An 18,915-nucleotide genomic window follows, 5' to 3' on the forward strand; every position below is an offset into this window, starting at 1 on the left:
GATTAGAATTGGTTTAGTAACCTTTTTTTAGCACAATTTTGTTTTATTTTCATTTTTTAATTATGAGGTGTATATTGATATGTATTTGAATGCAATTATTATGTACTGTTTTTAATCTTGCAACCACAAAAAAATCTTTTTCAAAAATTGAAAATAAAAGAAGAATTTTAGAACATATTGATCTGTTGGTGACATTCACTTCTAATATATGGGCTAGAATACTAACAACCACATACCATCTGGTTGTGTGAAGTTCTTTCACTAAGGGATCCCACTCATACATACCCATACCCACTGATCAAAAAAGAAGGGCCCTCCTATTTCTCAAATTTAGTATGCCTGTGCGATTAGCCTCGCCGCTACTATGATTCTACAGTGATTGTGGTGGTCTGTTTGCGAAAGCTAGGTGAGCAATAGTATACCACTTAGCAATAAGATACAGCGAGAAGACGATATCTTGGGCAACAATAGCAGAAGGGTGACCGGGCTAAAGACACATACTGCGGATGCCATCAACATGCAACAGGTTACTTAAAACAGCAAATGCATCGAGGAGGGGGGTGGGCGCACACTGCCTCACACTCCAGCACTCAGTTTGCCTCGATGAATCATAATAAATGCAGTGCATGATAACACTTTCTTCGGTGTCAGGCTTTAGTTTTTTACCCTTGTTGGTGCAGCCGGTGCTGTGTATCTCTAGACACGTGTTTCACGATAATTGTCTCTTCAGTAGAGAGCAACACTTTTTTGGTGGTGCTGGAGATGCTGCCCAAAGTCTTCTCAGGTCTCGGTACCACTCGCTGGGCGCAGTTGCATCAACCAGAGCTAGTCAGCTCAAGGGAGCCTTTTCAAATAGGAGGGGGGTGGGTGCACACTGCCTCACACTCCAGCGCTCAGTTTGCCCCCATGCATCATAATAAATGCAGTGCATGATAACACTTTCTTCGGTGTCAGGGTTTAGTTTTTCACCCTTGTTGGTGCAGCCTGTGCTGTGTATCTCTAGACATGTGTTTCAGGATAATTGTCCTTCTTCAGTAGAGAGCAACATTTTTTTGGGGGTGCTGTAGATGCTGCCCAAAGTCTTCTCAGGTCTCGGTACCACTCACTGGGCGCAGGTGCATCAACCAGTTTGTCAGCTCATTAGCTCAAGGGAATTCAACCTGCAACCAAGGATAAAGGGGGAATCCCCTATTCTGCCAGCCTGTTAGAGAACGGAAAAACAATAGAAAGCCAGATCTAAATATGAAAAAAGGGAAAGATATGGAAAGGAAAGACGGGGAGGAGAGAGAGGGTGTAGGCGCACTTCATTTGCGCATCAGCCAGGCGGGTATACAAAAGGAAAGAGCCCCTGGATAGAGCCCTGGGCACACCCACCCCAAGCAACAACTGCCCTCCCAATCCATTTTAGTCCACCGCCTCCTCACATTGTTCTCCCCTAGGTAGCAGAGGGTCATCAAATAACTGAAGGGGCCCGTAGGCGGGGTGGAACAAAACAAGCATGTTCCAATTTAGTTAGGTGTAACACCAAGGGGTGCAAAGTGTGCTTGAATTTAGCATTGGTGTGCACTAGGCGATGCGAGAGGAGCTCCATCGCCATTATCTGCCGTAAACGGGTGAACCACACTGAGGAGAGGGGTCAGAGCATTCTTCCACTGTAATGCTATAACTTGTTTTGCTGCATTGAGCATGTGGAAGATCAAGCACCAGTCCGAGTGTGTCATTGCTTTAAGAGACTTCGGCCTAAGTCCAAGCATCACTACCCTTAGGTCACTCGGATTGGGAAATCCCACAACCTCCTTGATATGGCTCAACACCTACTTTCAGAAGAGTATGAGAAGCGGGCATGACCACCATATGTGTATGAAGGAGCCCGGGGAAGCCTGGCAGCACCAACACAGAGGTGTGGAAGTAGGAAACATCTTCTGCAACCTGAGGGGGGTGTAATACCAATGGGCCGTGATTTTGTAAGCTGTCTCCTGCTGTGTAATGCTTTTAAAAGTGTTAGCGATATCCCTCCACAGTTGTTCCCATTGTTTAGGGGAGACTTCTTTGTCAAGGTCTGTGTGACAAGGTTGCTGGTAAGTGTGCGGTGATAGTGCATGTGAGTGCTGGAGGACCTTATACATCCTGGAAATTAAGCCCCGGGAGCCATTAAAAGCGCGGACTAGGGACTCAAAGGGAGTGAGTTGGCACGTAGCACCCTCCATGTATGAGGCAGAATGCAACCAATGCCGAATTTGAAAGTATTCTAGACGCCCGCTGTTTGGGAGGTGAAATTCCTGCTTGCATTGCTCAAAGGATTTAAAGGACCGTCCCTCAAATAAATCTGAAATTGTAAGACATTCTCCAGCTGCCCATGCTGGGAAAGGCTGGAGGGCTGGTGGAAACCCCGGATTGCTGGCCAGGAGTGTGTTGGGGGAGGGGAAAGAGGTGAGGCCTCTGGTAACTGCAGTTTTGTCCCATACCTCTAAAACAGTTAGTGTTGGAGTGGCGATATAAGGGCTGCGATGGCAAGCTCCTCTCAGCAACCAGGGCTGGTCCCAGAGTGGGCGGCAACCTACTGCTCTGTCCATATGAAATCAGTGCTTCTTGCTTTTGCGATCCACCCGCTCTGAGACAAAGTGTAGATGAGACGCCCAGTAGTAGACAAGGAGATCTAGGCACGCCAGTCCCCCGGTCCCTTGACAGCATTAAAAGTTTGATATAAAACCTTGGTCTTCCCCCACCCCAGATAAACACGGGAATCTCCCTTTGGAGGTTCAGATGTCCCTTTGGGGAATTGGAGTTGGGAGAGCTTAAAAGAGGTATAGGATCTCTGGGAGAATAGACATCTCATGAAAGAGGTAGCGATTTCCATCACCGAAGATCAACTCTGACAGAATTTCTACAGGCAGCCAATTTGCCTGGGTCCAAGAGTCCAAAGTGGCTGTAAAGTTAAGGCCCAGGTAATGAATCAAGTGGGGTGGGCCATTGAAAGGGGCAGTGGCGTCACTAGGGTTGGTGTCACCCGGTGCGGGTAACTCATGGTGTCACCCCCTCACGACTTACCGCATGGACCTCCTCCGCTCCGAGACCGCCAGTGGAACACAGATGGCAAATATATATATATGTTCATACAGTTTCTCTTTACTGCGTCATGTGATGAAATCACAGAACCATATTTTCATCTTGTGATTGACTGTCTCTTTCACTTTAAAATCTGGTTCCGCTTTTCTCTTTGTGGGGACTTGAATGCTCTATTTTCTAACTGGTAACCCCATAACGCCTCCAACAGGCCAGAAACCCAAAAGAGAAATGGCACAGCCGGTGTACCCAGAGAAGCAGGGCCCCAACCGAGGGAATGACCAAAATAGCAAATCACAAGTCAGCAGAAACACAAATCCACAGCCAAAAGCACAGGGACATAAAACCTGCCACTGCCAGGATGGACAATAAGGCAGCAGGATGAAGACCGGCCAGCAAAGCAGGCATATTTTAGCCAAAGCAGTTCACTTCATAGTATACGTATGAGGTGAACTAACTGTGAAGTGAACCACCTGCAAGTGAAGTGACGAGTTCAAGGAAAGGCCTGGCCTGCTCCCTGCCTTGAGCAATGAATCATGCAGCCGGCCGTGTGCAACTGCAAGCACAATGCACCGCCCGGGTCAGGACTAGCCTAGGAGGCTGGAAGGGCGGGGCCGGATAGGGTCTTCTATTTATGTTTGCGTTTTTATATAGCGCAGACTTTACCCAAAGGCGTCAGAGCGCTTCACATAGGAACAGTAATGAAACATGAGTAGAAAATTACAAGTGAACAAATTACAAAAGCAAACATTAAGTTACAAGAGGCAAAAGTGACAATTGGGAGCAAACAAAATACATGAGGTTGCAAACGGTGCATTACAGGAGGAAAAAGTGACATCTGTGTGCAGGTTACAAGAGAAAACAAAGTATAATTAGAGGTATAATACTGCAATATATGGTTGACGCACAAAAACAAATGTTACGTGGGCAATGGTGGCACTTGTGCAAGTATCGAAAGCAAACAAAATGTACACCCCTGCAATACAGTCCGCTTCAATGAACAAAGCAACCTTTCCCGAGCCGAAAGCTTAATAGGCACGCAGCAGCTCATTAAAAACCCATCCCTGCCTTTGAAGGGTTAGAAACCCTCGAAACCGGCCGCACGCTTCCTGATATAATGCAATGTTGCAATGTTTGGCAAATTTGGCAATAAAGGCACTGGAAGCGCTGGAGGGTCGGCCAAAGATTGTGTGTGATTCACGAGCTGGCGTGTGGTTCTTTCTTTTGAAAGCTAGATAAATTAAAAAAGCAAACAGTACTAACACTGTGTTAGCATCCTGCCTTTTGCCACTGATGACATCTGGGCTGTGATGACCTGCACTCAGAGAGCAGCGGCTTAAAGCAAACATTTCAAATGCAGGACGATGTCTTTTTCTAAAGGATCCCAACTCATTAGAAACCATTTTCCTGCCTTAGGTGATTACAGTGTGTGAACTTGAAAGGGTATGACATTTTAAATTGATAAACAATAATGAATTGATAATGTTTCACAAGCTGTGTTGATAGAACTTACTGATTTATTATGAATGAAAAACAAGTCATTGGAAATGTGTGAGTCGTGCCCTTTTCCATTCTCATAGGTTTGAATCCATTTAAATCCCTTTAAACTTTTATTTAGAGGTTTTACAAAGTGCCACTGTCAGTGCCACATTCTATGGAGCAAGAGCATTGTGATCTACAGAACTCATTAGTGAAACGAAGCCGGTGGTGCAGACTGCCGTGGTGTGTTAGGTACAATCAGATCTCTGTGTGTAATCTGCATACAGCTCATGCCATTGCCTGTAATATGCATGCATAACTGGGTTCGGCTTCGGTTTCGTCACACTCACTCACAGAACAATTGCAAACCCTTCGTTGTGTGACAGTGACTGTGACCCATCCGGACAGGATGCAGATGGCGGATGATGGTCTCATGGTGCACGTGCGATCAGCTACGGGCCGGGGTGGTGACGGTGGTGCGCTTGACTTGCACTAAAGCAGGTAGTCGTAGTCAGTGAGTGTAGTAGATTGGTGTCACCCCCAGATTGGGTGACACCCGGTGCGGTCCGCACCCCCCGCACCCCCCTAGTGACGCCACTGGAAAGGGGATACTGCCACCGAGCGCCTCGTGTTGCTGTGGAGAAAGGTTAAGTGCCTGAGACTTAGCAAGGTTAATCTTGAGCCCTTATATCCGCTCCAATGGTGAAAGTATAGCCAGCAGTGCCTGGATGGAGCTCTCGGGGTTGGTAAAAGTCAAGAGTAAGTCATCAGCGTAGAGAGCGATCTTATGCTCATCTCTCTCGAACCGTAGGCCCTTGATTTTCACCAATTGGCGGATGGCGATCGCCAGGGGCTTTATAGCCAGAGCAAAAAGTTAGGGCGACAAAGGGCACCCTTGGAGAGTGCCCCGGTAGATGGAAAAGGGTGAGTTAAGGAGACCGTTGAGCCTGATCTGCTCATTTGTCGCCGCAGAGGGGGTCATTATACAGGCAATCATGACTGGGCCCAGGCCCATCTTCTGCAATAAAGCTTTTAGAATGGGCCAGTCAACCCGGTTGAAAGCTTTCTTGGCGTCAAGGGATATTCGAAAAGCCGGGATGCTGTGACGTTGGACCTTTTCCACCAAGTGGGCTACTCTCCTGATATTGTCCACCCCCTGTCGTTCATGTATAAAGCCCACTTGATCCAGTTCTATCAGACCAGGTAGATGGGGCGCTAAGCGTTGGGCCAAAGTTTTTGTATATAGTTTAACACCAACATTTAGCAGGGCTATAGGACAGTACGAAACACAGGAGGTGGGGTCTTTCCCTGGTGTGCTATTTCGGCTCTGCCCATAGTTGGTGTGACTGTCAGTATACCTGCCAAAGAGTTGAAGAGTCACAGTAGCGGTACCTGCAGCTCTGGGAGAAATAGACGATAAAATAGGACCGTGAGGCCGTAGGGTCCCGGAGATTTGCCTAGAGGGAAGCTTTTCAATGCCTTTCGAAGTTCTTCTGCAGTGATAGGTTCTTCCATGTGTTGCATATGAGAGGGAGCTAGTGGCGTCCAAGGACATGAGGCTAAGAAGTGGTCTATCCTGTCCCTATAAATGTCACCCTGCTCATAGAGAGCTGAAAAGTAGGAGCTAAACGCTTGTTGTTTGGCCGACTCAGACGTTGCCCACCCCCCTCCCGCAAGCTCCAATTTGGCGACATGGTTTCGGGAAACCTGCAAGCGAAGATGGCGCATCAGCCGGGTTCCCACCCTGCTGCCCCCATCATAGAATTTCTGCTTCAAAGCAAGGAGTGAGTGTACTGCCTTGTTGACTCTCGGAGCGCCCTTAGTTGGCCCCGGAGCAAGGCCAGTTTCTACCGCGAATGTCTGGAGGGAGCACTATGGTCCTGTCTTTCTAGCAGTTCAATGTCCCTAGCTAGGTTAGTTTCAACCTGGCGATGGAGATTGAGGTAATGACGCAGCGGATGGTGGCCTTAAACGCATCCCATAGAACATGCCCATTAGTTTCCGGGAGGTAATTTGTTACAAAATAGGCCTGGATCGCCTGGCGTATTTCAGCCACATCAACTTGATCCCACAAAACGTGCGGGGGGAGTCGCCATTGAGGGGCAGAGCAAGGATTCCTGCCCAAACCCATCAGTGTGCATGATCCGATATGGATATATCCGAGATCGCGGCAGAGTCCAGCGAGCGAATGAGAGATTGGGACAGAAAGAAATAATCGATCCGAGAGTCTAAGAGTGGTGAACATGGAAGTAAAAGGTGTAATCCTACATCCCAGGCTCATTGTATCGCCACACGTCTACCAGGCCCAAGGCCTCAAAATCCCGTTTAAGTGCTGCAGACATCGCCCCAGTGCCCTGGAAGGAGGAGGTGGTGCGATATAAGCAGGGGTCCCATACTAGATTAAAATCATCCCCGAGGAAGATGGGGCCCGGCTCCTGGGATAGGATGTCCTCTAGCAAGGTCCTAAGAAATGTGTCTTGGGTGTGGTTAGGAGCATAAACATTAGCATTGTATGTGCCCTATCATGGATGTGTGTTGTGAGTTTTAAGTAACGCCCCTCCTTGTCCCTCAACACCTGTGTAACGTGTACCTGGCTCCCCACATTAAACAGAATAGCCACTCCTTCTGTTTTGGTCGATGCGGATGCCCAGTACTGACAGCGGTTCCAAGGGTGTGCCATGCGCTGTGTATCAGTTCGCAGAAGATGGGATTCCTGGAGGAAAATGACATTCGGGTCGTGGGTAACTAAGTAGCGCCATACCTGCCTTCTCTTATTGTGGGCGTTGAGACCTTTTAAATTGAGGGATAAACATTTAAGTTGTGCCATCACGAACTACAAACCCAAAAATGTGCGGGCAGGCGTGCAATCTTCGACTTCCCTCCCCCTTGGGGTAGGAAAGGGGGTGGGAAAGCAGTCGTGTTTCAGTCGAAATAGTAATAAAGTATCCCCATTTCCGGTGGGTCCTGCGCCGAAAGGACAAGATGTTGTAGGGCACCTGAGCTCCCCTCCCAAGAGGCCATAGAAAGAAAGGAAAAAGAAGGAAAAGAGGAAAAAATAAAAAACAAGCTGAGCACTCAAAAGGCCAATGGGGCCAATTTACATCATTCGAGTCCAAGAGCGCCCCATAGGTGTACACCAGGGCAGCTCCGAGGAAGTGACTCTCCATAGGAACTAAGGGAATGGTCGGGTGTGCCAGCAGGTGCAAAATAGTAGCCACCGCCCGTCCCTCAGAGGCCAACCCGCCACACTGTTGCTAACTGGGGACCGTGATCCCCCCCCCCCCCCGATGAGCAAGTACGCAGACCCTCCCCCTACAGCAGGGCCAAGGCCACATATCGCCACCAGCAGGGGTATTTCAGCAGATTCCTCTTCTCAAAGCAGTCCCGGACATGTGTGGGAGCTGATAGATAATACAAATGATTGGAGCACTAGGATGCAAGGGTACCCCCCTCCATCCCCGAAAGTCCCAGTCCATGTCAGGGGACACAGCTCCAGTTCAGTATTCAGTGGGGTAAGGGGGTCCCGACAGGGAGCCCCACCTATCCGATGTTTGTGATGCCTCTATTGATTTCAAGTGATGAATGATGTCCTGTTTGGCTTGGTGAGGCATCTCGCTTGTTTTAGCAATTCTGTTTCGAGGAGGAAGGACCCTCGACCACTCCGGGCGCAAGGGGACCCTGGAATCAGCATCCGCAAGAATCGGGGAGGAGGACCGAGGGTCCGGTGTAAGTTGGAGCAATTGAAAAGCCTCCTTGAGCGATCTCAGCGGTTTACATTGGCCCTCCCACTGGAAGATCAAGGCAAAAGGATGGCCCCACTGGTATTTAATGTTCAAGTCTCTCAATTTATCTGCTACTTGCTTAAAATCTTTGCGTCCAATGTGATTGGGGAAAGGTCCTGGAAGATACAAATATGGTGGCCCTCATAGATCAGGTCATTGTTGCTCCGAGACGCGGGAAGGATTGCCTCCTTTTCTGTCTAGAAATGCACCCGGGTCAGGATGTTAGGGACCAGGTTAGTCTTCCCACATCGAGGTGCCACTTGGTGCTCTCTGTCCGGTGTAGGGGGTGAAGTGTCATCATCACCCCGGATCGTCTGGAGAAGATCCGCCGTGTAGGTCAAGATGTCCTGCCCCTCCGCGCCTCGAGGAACTCCCCGGATGCGGAGGTTGTTCCGACGGCTCCTATTTTCTAGATCCTTCTGCTTGATTTGGAGTTCCACCTGTTGTTCCTCAAGGGCTGTGACGCGGCACAAGAGCTCCTCCTGGTCCTCCATTCTCGCATCAAACGTTTGTTCGAGATCATCCACTCTGGTGCCAATTATGGTTACGTTGCGCAGTATGTCCTTCAGAAAGGTTTTGACCTCAGTTTTGAGGGAGTTGAGGGCACCCCTGTCTCGCGGAAGCATTTGCCGGCGTCCAGCTCCGGGTCTCCCACGAAAGAAGCACTATATGCAGGCATAAAGGAGGCTGCCAGCAATGAGTAACTGCATGTCAGGATTACCTGTTCCAGAGCGGGTGTATTGTTGACATACATGGGGTGCCTCCAGCGGCACAAGGATAGTACTTAAAGGTGTTTGGGCCTCCAGCTTAGACAGTCCAAAATGCTATGCATTAGGGCTCCCCTCAGTTAGGGGAAAGTACCACCACCAAACGCCAAAGTCTGGGCACGGCAGGCAGGAACCCAGGCGCTGTCCAATTGCAGAGCCGATCTCCTCGCTACCGCACTGGGTCTGCCCTTGCTCTCTCACCTGTCGGGCCCCAAGCGCACTCTCAGCTCATCTACGGGGGGTCCCCACGAGACCCCGCTCTTCTGCTCCCATTATCGTTCTGGGGGCAATGTCAATGTTCTTTCACAGTAGGGGGCTATAGGCCACCGTGCGGGTTCCACTGCACTGCTCTCTGACAGGGAAGGGGGAGATAGCGGTCAGCAAGCAGAGTTCGCCTTTTCTCCCGTTTGGGCCCGGGGCAAATCTTGAAGGCGACCCAGTTGAAAGGCCGAGCCCACCAACCTCCGACTCGGGGGACCCAGTGGCCCACGACAGGGCTTCTACAATGGCGACGCTCTGCACAATTTGTTGCAGGGGCTCTCCGCCAGCAAGCACTCCAAGCCGGGAGGGAGTGGGAGAGGCAGCAGACAGGTCCCAACAGCGGCAGTTCTGAGAGGCCCAGGGCCATAAGGGCACATCGGTATTCAGGCAAGGGAGGACTATTGCGTACCTCCCTCGGTAGCCTCAGTGTGCCAGTGTGTTGCAGGAGCTCCCCCCAATCAAATCACTCCAGGCCAGGTAGGAGCTGGAGGGGCAGCAGGCAGGCCCCAACAGAGTCCGCTCTGCTGAAGGGCGAGTGCACCAACCTTCCAGGCTCAAGCAGTCACGCTGGACCCCGGCAGGGCTACTGCGGTGGCAAAGCTCAGTCCGATTGATGGCAGGGGCTACCCCCACCGGGCCGGGAGGGAGCAAGAGAGGCAGCAGGCAGGCACTGGTGTGCTGCGAGAGCACACCGGTGTCCAGGCAAGAGAGAGGCTTATTGCGCACCTCCCCCGGGCCGCTGTAGCAGCACCCCCCGTGTACGGAGCCTCGCTGGGCCCGCACTGCCGCGTAGCCCAACCAGCCACCTCACCTCCAGGCGGGGGGCCCTGCGATGTTGTTGAGGGCCTTCTCCACCAAGGACTCACTTGCGGAATCTGAGCTTCTGGCGAGGCAGGCCGGGGTCCGTCGCCGGTCGCATCCTCAGGAATGGGGCCCACCAGGAGAGCGCGCAAACGAGCACAAGGGCGTTGGGACGCAGGCAGGACCCCAACGAGCTCCCTGCACTCCAGGAGCCAGTCGCTCAGCGGGATCTGGGACTTCTCCGAGGCTCAGGCCTCTGCGTCGCTCACAGACCAGGCGGCGGACTGGAGAGTCCCCTTAGGCCCTCCGCTCCGCTCTGGGCAGATCTCTGCGGCAGGGTGCTTGCCGAGGTGCAAAAGGCAGGCGTGGGATTAGAGAAATGCTGAGGGGGTGTTCCGATCTTACTCTTACCCCACCCCCGAGTTGCTTGCAACACTAGGTGTGGGCGGCTGGCCCCCGGAGGATGGAGCGATCTCAGCACACGTCCTACTCCATCAAGGCCTTAGCCACTCCTACTGGCTTTTTGGTATCTAGTATTATTCTTGGCCTTTTCTAATCAAGTTTTATCATTACTCTTTCTGAAAGTCTATCAAAACCTGCTTGTTACGTCTGGGTTAATGCTTATCTGTTTCTGGTTAGGAGGTCATGCTTCACCAGCTTTCCTTCAGTACTCTTTTGGGTGATTGCACTCTCTTGTTTACACCAAGCAGGAGAAGAAATGTAAAGCCAATCCATCTCACTTCAATTTTCGGGTCACCCTCAGAGGGAAAGAAATACAGTGTCTGCTGAAATGGTCATCTATACTGGAAGGCTAGATTTGCCCTAAAGGACCCGAGATCTAGAGGGGATAATACAACAATCACCTTCAGATAGGATACAGAAATAAAGAACGTAATAAAGCTGTATGTATAATAGTACAAAAGAAAAAAACGAAAAAATAGAGAGCTTACTGGCATTGACAAGGATATGTACTGTGACTAGACCTGGGGCATACCATGAGACCAGCCCTAGAAATGAAGTCGTTCAGCAAGGAGTTTAGATTGATCGCTCAACTGTTAGCGATAGGAGACGGGCTAAATAATGCTCAGAGGGAGAAGAGGGTACAAAGAACCTGACGAGGAGTAAATTAAACAACAAACCTGCAGGATGCCAATATCAGGTGTGAGCTTGAGCAATAGAGGAAAACCTCAACACTGTGGTTGCCAGACATCATCGTAGAAGTCAAGTGGCTTTTTATTATACTGAGCCTACCCTTGACCTTCCCCTGGCCTGGTAGTTCACTCCCCCCCGCTTTGCAGCTGCACCAGCTCTTGTGCCTGACCCTCGCTCCTGCCTCAGACATTCCTGCTGCCCATTCCTGGACGCCGTTTTTTCCCTCTGCCCCCCTGCCCACAGCCCGCTTTCCCGCCGCTGCTGCCCCGGCTCCCCCACCCCCGCTCCCATTTGCTTAACTACTGCCTCCCGCCTCCGAGCTACCCTCAAATGGTCAAGCCCGTCTGCGCCCGTCCGTGCCTGGCTAGCGCCCAGCACCAGAACCCCTGGACCCCGCGAACGCCATGACACCAGACTCCACTATGTCGCCAGCAGCCTCCACTCACTCAACGCCAGCTGAAACCACACCTTCTTCCAGGCTGCTCCGAAACTGACCCATGGACCCTTCTCCTGCCGTACCTGCAGCTACACCTGTGACAGAACCACTAAACCTTCGAGGACTGGACCCAACTACCTCTGCTGCATACTCCTTAACACCCGCTCCTCACGCAAACACGCCGTCGAGCTCTGGGATCTGCTCGACACCTCTGCCCCAGACGTGGCCTTCCTGACCTTGTCCTGGTGGAACAACTCCTCGGCCCCCGACATCGCCATAGCCATCCCAGATGGCTACACCCGCAGTGATCGCGCCAACGGAACCGGAGGAGGAATAGCCATTGTCCACAAGTCCACCCTCAAGGTCGCCACCCACGCAGACAACACCCTCAACACCGCTGAACACCTGCACTTCTGGATCCACACCGACCCAAACACCCCCCTCAGAGGAACACTCATCTACAGACGCCCCGGGCACCGGGCCCAGTTCAGCGACTCCATCGCCGACATCGCCAGCACCCACGCAATCGCCTGCGCGGACTACATCCTCCTCGGGGACATGAACTTCCACCTCGAGAATGACAGCAACGCCAACTCTGCCATTCTGATCGCCAACCTTGGCCTCAGACAACTCGTCACCGCACCCACCCACGACCCCTTCGTCTCCACTGGCACCCACGTCATCTTCAACCACACCACCAAACTCCACTGGACCGACCACCGATGCATTCATTTCACCTTCAAGAAACCAACCACGCACTACCGCACCCAACAGCTGCCTCACCGCTGCTGGAGCAAAGTCACAAAAGACCGGCTGATCACCACCCTCACCCAGAACCCACCCACCGACCCCACCAACCCAGACGCCGCAGCTCACAACCTCAGACAGTGGATCGACGACTGCGCCAACACCCTCGCCCCGCTCAAGAAACCCTCCAACAACCACGCCAGCAAGAGAGCCACCTGGTTCACAGACGAACTCCAGACCTCAAAGAGTGAATGCCAGAAATTGGAGAAAATATGGCTCCACGAATGCACACCGACCAACCACACAGCCCACAAGGACGCAACCCGAAGACATCACCACCTTATCAGATTAGCCAAGAGATCCTCCTTCAGAGACCGCTTGGATAACAACGCACACGACCTCAAAGAGCTCTTCAGCATCGTAAGGGAACTCTCCAATCCCAGCGCCAATGACATCCCACCCTCTCAAGAACTGTGCGACTCACTAGCCATCTTCTTCCACCACAAGATCGCTGACATCCACAACTGCTTTAACGCGATAACCACCCCGACCACTCCAGACCCCACCTACCCTGTGAACAGCGCCATCCGCCTGACCTCTTGGTCCAACGTCAACGACGACGAGACACGCAAGGTCATAAACTCAATCCACTCAGGATCTCCGTCAGACCCATGCCCACACCACGTATTTACCAAAGCAGATGCAGCCATCGCACCCCAACTATGGAAGGTCATCAACATCTCCTTCGAAACAGCGAGAGAGAAGCGGAGAGCTGAAAACGCGCCGATATCAATGCCCTACTCAAGAAGCCCAATGCAGACCTCAAGGACCTCAAGAACTTCCGGCCCATCTCCCTGCTCCCGTTCCCAGCAAAGGTTATCGAGAAAATCGTCAGCAGACAGCTGGCCCGCCACCTGGAAGACAACAACATCTTGGACCCTTCCCAGTACGGATTCAGATGAAACCACACCCCCGAGACTGCCCTGATCGCCGCCACAGACGACATCAGGCGTCAACTAGACAACGGCAAAACATCAGCCCTAATCCTCCTGGACCTGTCGGCTGCCTTCGACACGGTCTGCCATCGCACTCTAAAGATACGCCTCTTAAAAGCCGGAATCCAAGGGAAGGCCCTTGACTGGACCATGTCCTTCCTCTCCGGCAGATCCCAGAGCGTCCGCCTCCCACTCTTCCGATCCAAAGCCACCAAAATCATCTGCGGCGTCCCCCAGGGCTCGTCCCTCAGCCCGACACTGTTCAACATCTACATGGTCCCCCTTGCACAAGTGGCCCCCATCACGACCTCAACATCATCTCTTATGCCGACGACACCCAGCTCATCCTCTCCATCACCAAGGACCCACACACTGCCAAAACCAACCTCAACGAGGGAATGAAAGCTGTCGCCGACTGGATGAGGACCAGCTGTCTGAAGCTGAACTCTGACGAGATGGAAGTACTCATTCTTGGACCCACCCCCTCAGCCTAGGACGACTCCTGGTGGCCGACCACACTGGGAGCAGCACCAACACCCACCGACCATGCACGCAACCTAGGATTCATCCTCGACTCCTCCCTCTCCATGGCTAGACAGGTCAACGCCGTCTCCTCCTCCTGCTACAACACCCTCCGCGTGCTCTGCAGGATCTACAAGTGGATCCTGACCGAAACAAGAAGAACGGTGACACCGACCCTCGTCAGCAGCAAACTGGACTACGGCAACGTACTCTACGCAGAAATCCCAGCCAAACACCTACGACGACTACAACGCATCCAAATGGCTCCCGCCGCAGCTACATCACACCCCACCTGAGAGACCTACACTGGTTCCCTGTCGACAAGAGGATCACCTTCAAGCTCCTCACCCACGCACACAAAGCACTCCACAACGCTTGACCAGCCTACCTGAACAGCAGACTCAGCTTCTACACCCCCACCCGCAAGCTCCGCTCCACCGGCCTTGACCTCGCCACTGTCCCCCGCATCCAACGAACAACTTCCGGCGGCAGATCCTTCTCCTACCTCGCCGCCAAGACCTGGAACACCCTCCCTAATCACAGACAGACTCAAGACCTACTCGCCTTCAGAAGACTCCTCAAGACCTGGCTCTTCGTTCAGTAGCAGCACTCTCCTCCTCTCAGTGCCTTGAGACCCTCACAGGTATGTAGCGTGCTCTACAAGTACTATGATTGATTGATTGATACCTTCCAGAGTAGCAGTACCTGTTGAAAGTGCTGGGGCCAGTCTTAATGTGGCTAGTGCTACAGGGAAAAGTCTGGTGTAAACCAGAAGTGTTAGCCCTTATGTATCCATGGTCCCATCTATTTTTTGTTGCTGTTAACCTCCATTGTCCTGTGTGCCATAATCCCCATTCCCTCAGCTGCTGAATCCTCAACCTCTTTTTCTGTTAGCAAGCCTTGTTGTCATATATTAGGTGAGTTAAATAGACCATTGTTCCCCCTCTGAAGCCCAGAGACCTGACAGTTCTGCCTGGAAGTTCTATTCATCTTTAATTCACTTCATTTGTTCTGTCTGATTCAGTTGGGCTGGCTAGACAAGAGAATGTGTCCTGTTCTGTCTTTCCTAATGTGAACGCTGTGTTGATATGGGATCGGAGTTCTCTACTGGAATATCAAATCACAGTTTATTCACCGTACTGCCTCAACCCCTGTACTGCTCCATGTGATTTTAACAAAGGTATGTTAATATAGATTGTTAATATTAGGAACACTATTGGTGGCAAACAATGATAAAGCATGAATCATTATGTAAAGAATCAAAGGTAAAAAGTGCAGACTAGATTGTAGTATTTTTCTATGAGCAATTTGGTACCAATACATAATTTTTTTTTTTCATTTACTCTCAGGTATTTGACTGAATCGTATGGCACAGGTCAAGATATTGATGAGCGGATTGTAGAAGGTAAGTGCATTTTTTACTGCTTTTATGTAAGGAATAAACAATAGCCGTTTAACCTGTTTACTTGGTTGCTTTTGTTCATGGTCACCTATCAGTCTACAATAATATACACTGATAAGGAGCTTTGCCTCAATGTTGCAACGCATACATTCTATGACTCTAAGCATTTGTGACTATCTTTTGTTGTAGATCTTTCAACGTAGGAGACTGTATGGTAGCTTTGACCCTGCAGGATTCTTATTTTCACATCCTTGTCCTGCAGGCCCATGTGCGCTATCTGTGGTTGACGGTGGGAAAGGAGCACTTTCAGTTTGCCCTACTCTCATTTGACTTTATCAGTGGCCCTCAGGTGATCACGAAAGTGATGGCAGAGGTTAGAAGTTTCAATTCCCCTACCTCGACAATTTGCTGCTGAATGCCGGCTCACCCCAAGCAATCCTCTTAAAATCTTTGGGATTGGGATTCACTATCAGCATGCCAAAGTTACACCTGACTGCAGCGAACATGTAGTGTCAGTACTTCTGAGTGTTAGAGCTTCCAAGATGACTCTCCCTTCAGAGACGCATACCGTCTCAAGTGGAGCTCAGGACTTCTATATGCCTTTCAGTCGCAACTGCTCCTGTCCTCAATTCTGAAGAAGGTCAAGAGCAAGTCATCCTAGTGTCACCAGATTGGGCAAGAAGAGTGTGGTATCTAAAACTCCTGGGCCTCCGCATCGGCCCGATTAACAGGCTGCATCTTCGGGAAGACCCTCTTTTAGCAGCCACAGGGCAGGGTTCTGCACTAATGTCTGCTCAACCTCTATCTCCATACTTGGAGATTGAGCTGGCGCACTTAACTGCATTTGTCCTTCCTCCTGAGGTTATTGATGTCATTTTGGCAGTCAGATAGGTAAAATTGCCTCCAAAGGAGTTTGTTGTGTTAGCTAAAAAAAATTTTGATTTTTAACTGAGTTTCTGGGGGATAACTTAATTATCCTAGGTGAAGTTAATTAAAACAGCTTAAATGAACATTAATAGACTATACTAAACAAAACAATACTTTACATAAGACAAAAACGAATAGACATGTGTATAGGCAAAAAGTGAGTTTTATCAAAATTAAATCATGAAGGGAAAGATACAAAGCATTAAGAATCTGCAAAACAGGAATACAGGATAAGTATACTGAAATTAATCAAAGAATCTCTGTAAAGCCTGTGAGCGGCCTATCCAAAATAAAGATTGTGGGAAAATCTTCTTTGGATAAGGTTGGAGTCGACGTTTCGGTCTTTATGGTTTGCTCTTCAAGACCATCATCAGGACAGGAGCCAATTAATATTTGTAAATCCCTAATGGAAACAGAGTAAAACAATATAACTATAACATAATAGCTGAATTAAACAATCATTATTGCGCTATACACATATATACATACAGCAAACATATGCCCTAGCTAAAATGTAGTCATTGTCATATATGACCTATACTACAATACTCAACATGATGGTGACAATTAGACACAAATGACAATGAAACAACACAGTGAGAAAAATCTGTACAAAGACAACGATCTATCTAATCAACATGATACACAAAATTTAATTATCGCACTTTGCTAAAGTGTGGTACTACTTACAATCTAAAATTAATTATCCACATTGGTAGCGTTCTAGCAATTTGAAATTGAACAGTTAGCATCTAGTACATTGATTTTGAGATGCAGGTACAAAAAAAAGAGAACTCATGTCACTAGAACTTATAGTGCATTCTACTATTTACATGCGAGTGCATCTTCCATGACTGGGTTGTTTTAAAGATGGAATAATACCTTAAATCAAAACACTTGCACTCCGTATGGTGGAGACAGATGATTTGTAGAGCCAAGGCTGAGGTGAATCTGTAATAGTTAGCCAATGGGGATTATCAATACTTGCTATTCTGCCATTCAAAGCGGTAATTAGACACTGAGCATGGTTATGTCTTTACCTCTGATTTTACAAGGACGTTAGCATTTAAGAACTGATTGATGTTGTTTATTCGGTCCGCGTCAAATATTGTGCGGAGAGTCACAGGGAGGTTCAAGTCGTCTCAGTTGGACGATCTACAAACATGAATTAAATAAAGAAATTCAAACGAGTTAGGGCCCATAATTAAAACGAGTGCACAAGGATTCTGAGATGTGGTGAATAAGCCACTGCATTTACCTGAAAAACGCGTTGGGTAAAGCAGGAAACCGAGCAATTAAGGTTCTGCTATCTGTCTATCAATCCTCACAAGTTTGTTGAGGAGATATTATTTGCCAAGTCGCCAAAAAATGCACGATCTAGATGGGTAAAAAGGATGGGAAAATTACCCCTTAAATTAAGCATGACGAGATTAGACTAAGTAAAAAATGGTCCGAAGCATACGGACAGGGCGCATTTACCTGTAGAGGTTTGAGGCACGAAGTGTAAGCCGTCACTCTGGAAGCAAGACGCTACACCGTGCGCTCATGTGTATTTAAACACTGTGTGTTTGGAGATCAAAAGAGGACTATCTTGCCAGCATGGGCGCCATGTTATAGTGGTGAAAAAGGTCCGAGTGAGAGTTCGTTTGTTGGAACTATATATGCTAATGTAAATCAATATTTGATTTTGGCAGTCAGGCGTCCCTTCACCAACTTAGTATATACCTTCCATTGGGACATGTTTGTAACTTGATCCGCTACTTGACAGATTGACCCACTTGAAGTCAAACTTTCTAAAGTATTGCTTTTTGTGTTGACCCTAGCACATAAAGGACTTGCTTTATCCACAGTTAAAGGTTATTTGAGGGCTCTTTCGACTTTCCAGTGGTTGCCGTATCAGCCTTCTTTGTTTACATTACCTGTTTTGTTATGCGTTGCTTGAAAGGTTTGCAACATATGCTTACACCCCAACCCTCATAATTCCTGAGTTAGACCTCAACCTAGTCCTCACGTTACTAATGTGTACTTACTTTGAACCGCTCCATTGCTATCCATTTGGGCTTTTCACCCTTAAGCCAGTTTTTCTCATCAAATTAAATTATTGCACCGTCTGACCCCTTTCTCCTCACATTATGGTGACCCTGGCTCCAGCACTTTTCCTGGCTATTATTTGTCTGTTTAACCACACTCTTAGTACAGAAACCCTTCCTTCGAGCGGGAAAGCAGCTCAAGTATTGCCAATCATTAAAGAAAACTAATGCAGACCCCTTGAGCTATTCAAATACAGTTCCATTTCTCAGTTAGATATTACGTCTTTTCTAGGAGAACCATTCCCTTTTAGACTCTCCCAAGTCAGGATTTCGTGCCTTCTACAACACAGAAACTGTGCTGGTGGTGGTATTAGATACCATCAGACTCTTTCTTTTCAAAGGTCTCCCAGCTATGCTAGTAATACTTGATTTATGTGCAACATTCAACACTGTCTCACACTCTATCTTGATCTAAAGGCTCCTTGAGATTGGTGTCGTGGAATAGCTCTTCGATGTCTCAAAAACCTTCTTAGTAACCTGACTCATACTGT

At 49.3% G+C, this 18,915-nt stretch overlaps 1 protein-coding gene across 7 annotated transcripts in view; it reads left to right on the forward strand.

The window, feature by feature from the left end:
* The window catches only part of MYO6 (myosin VI), a 924,144-nt gene that overhangs the window by 403,348 nt on the left and 501,881 nt on the right, over nt 1-18,915 (forward strand). For all 7 annotated transcript variants that reach the window (XM_086926522.1, XM_086926523.1, XM_086926525.1 and 4 more), the window contains exon 7: nt 15,355-15,410. In XM_086926522.1, the coding sequence (XP_086782648.1) occupies nt 15,355-15,410 (56 nt within the window). The remainder of the gene's footprint in view (nt 1-15,354; nt 15,411-18,915) is intronic.

Source organism: Lissotriton vulgaris, chromosome 6 (genome assembly GCF_964263255.1).
Source record: "Lissotriton vulgaris chromosome 6, aLisVul1.2, whole genome shotgun sequence".
Classification (NCBI taxonomy): Eukaryota; Metazoa; Chordata; class Amphibia; order Caudata; family Salamandridae; genus Lissotriton; species Lissotriton vulgaris.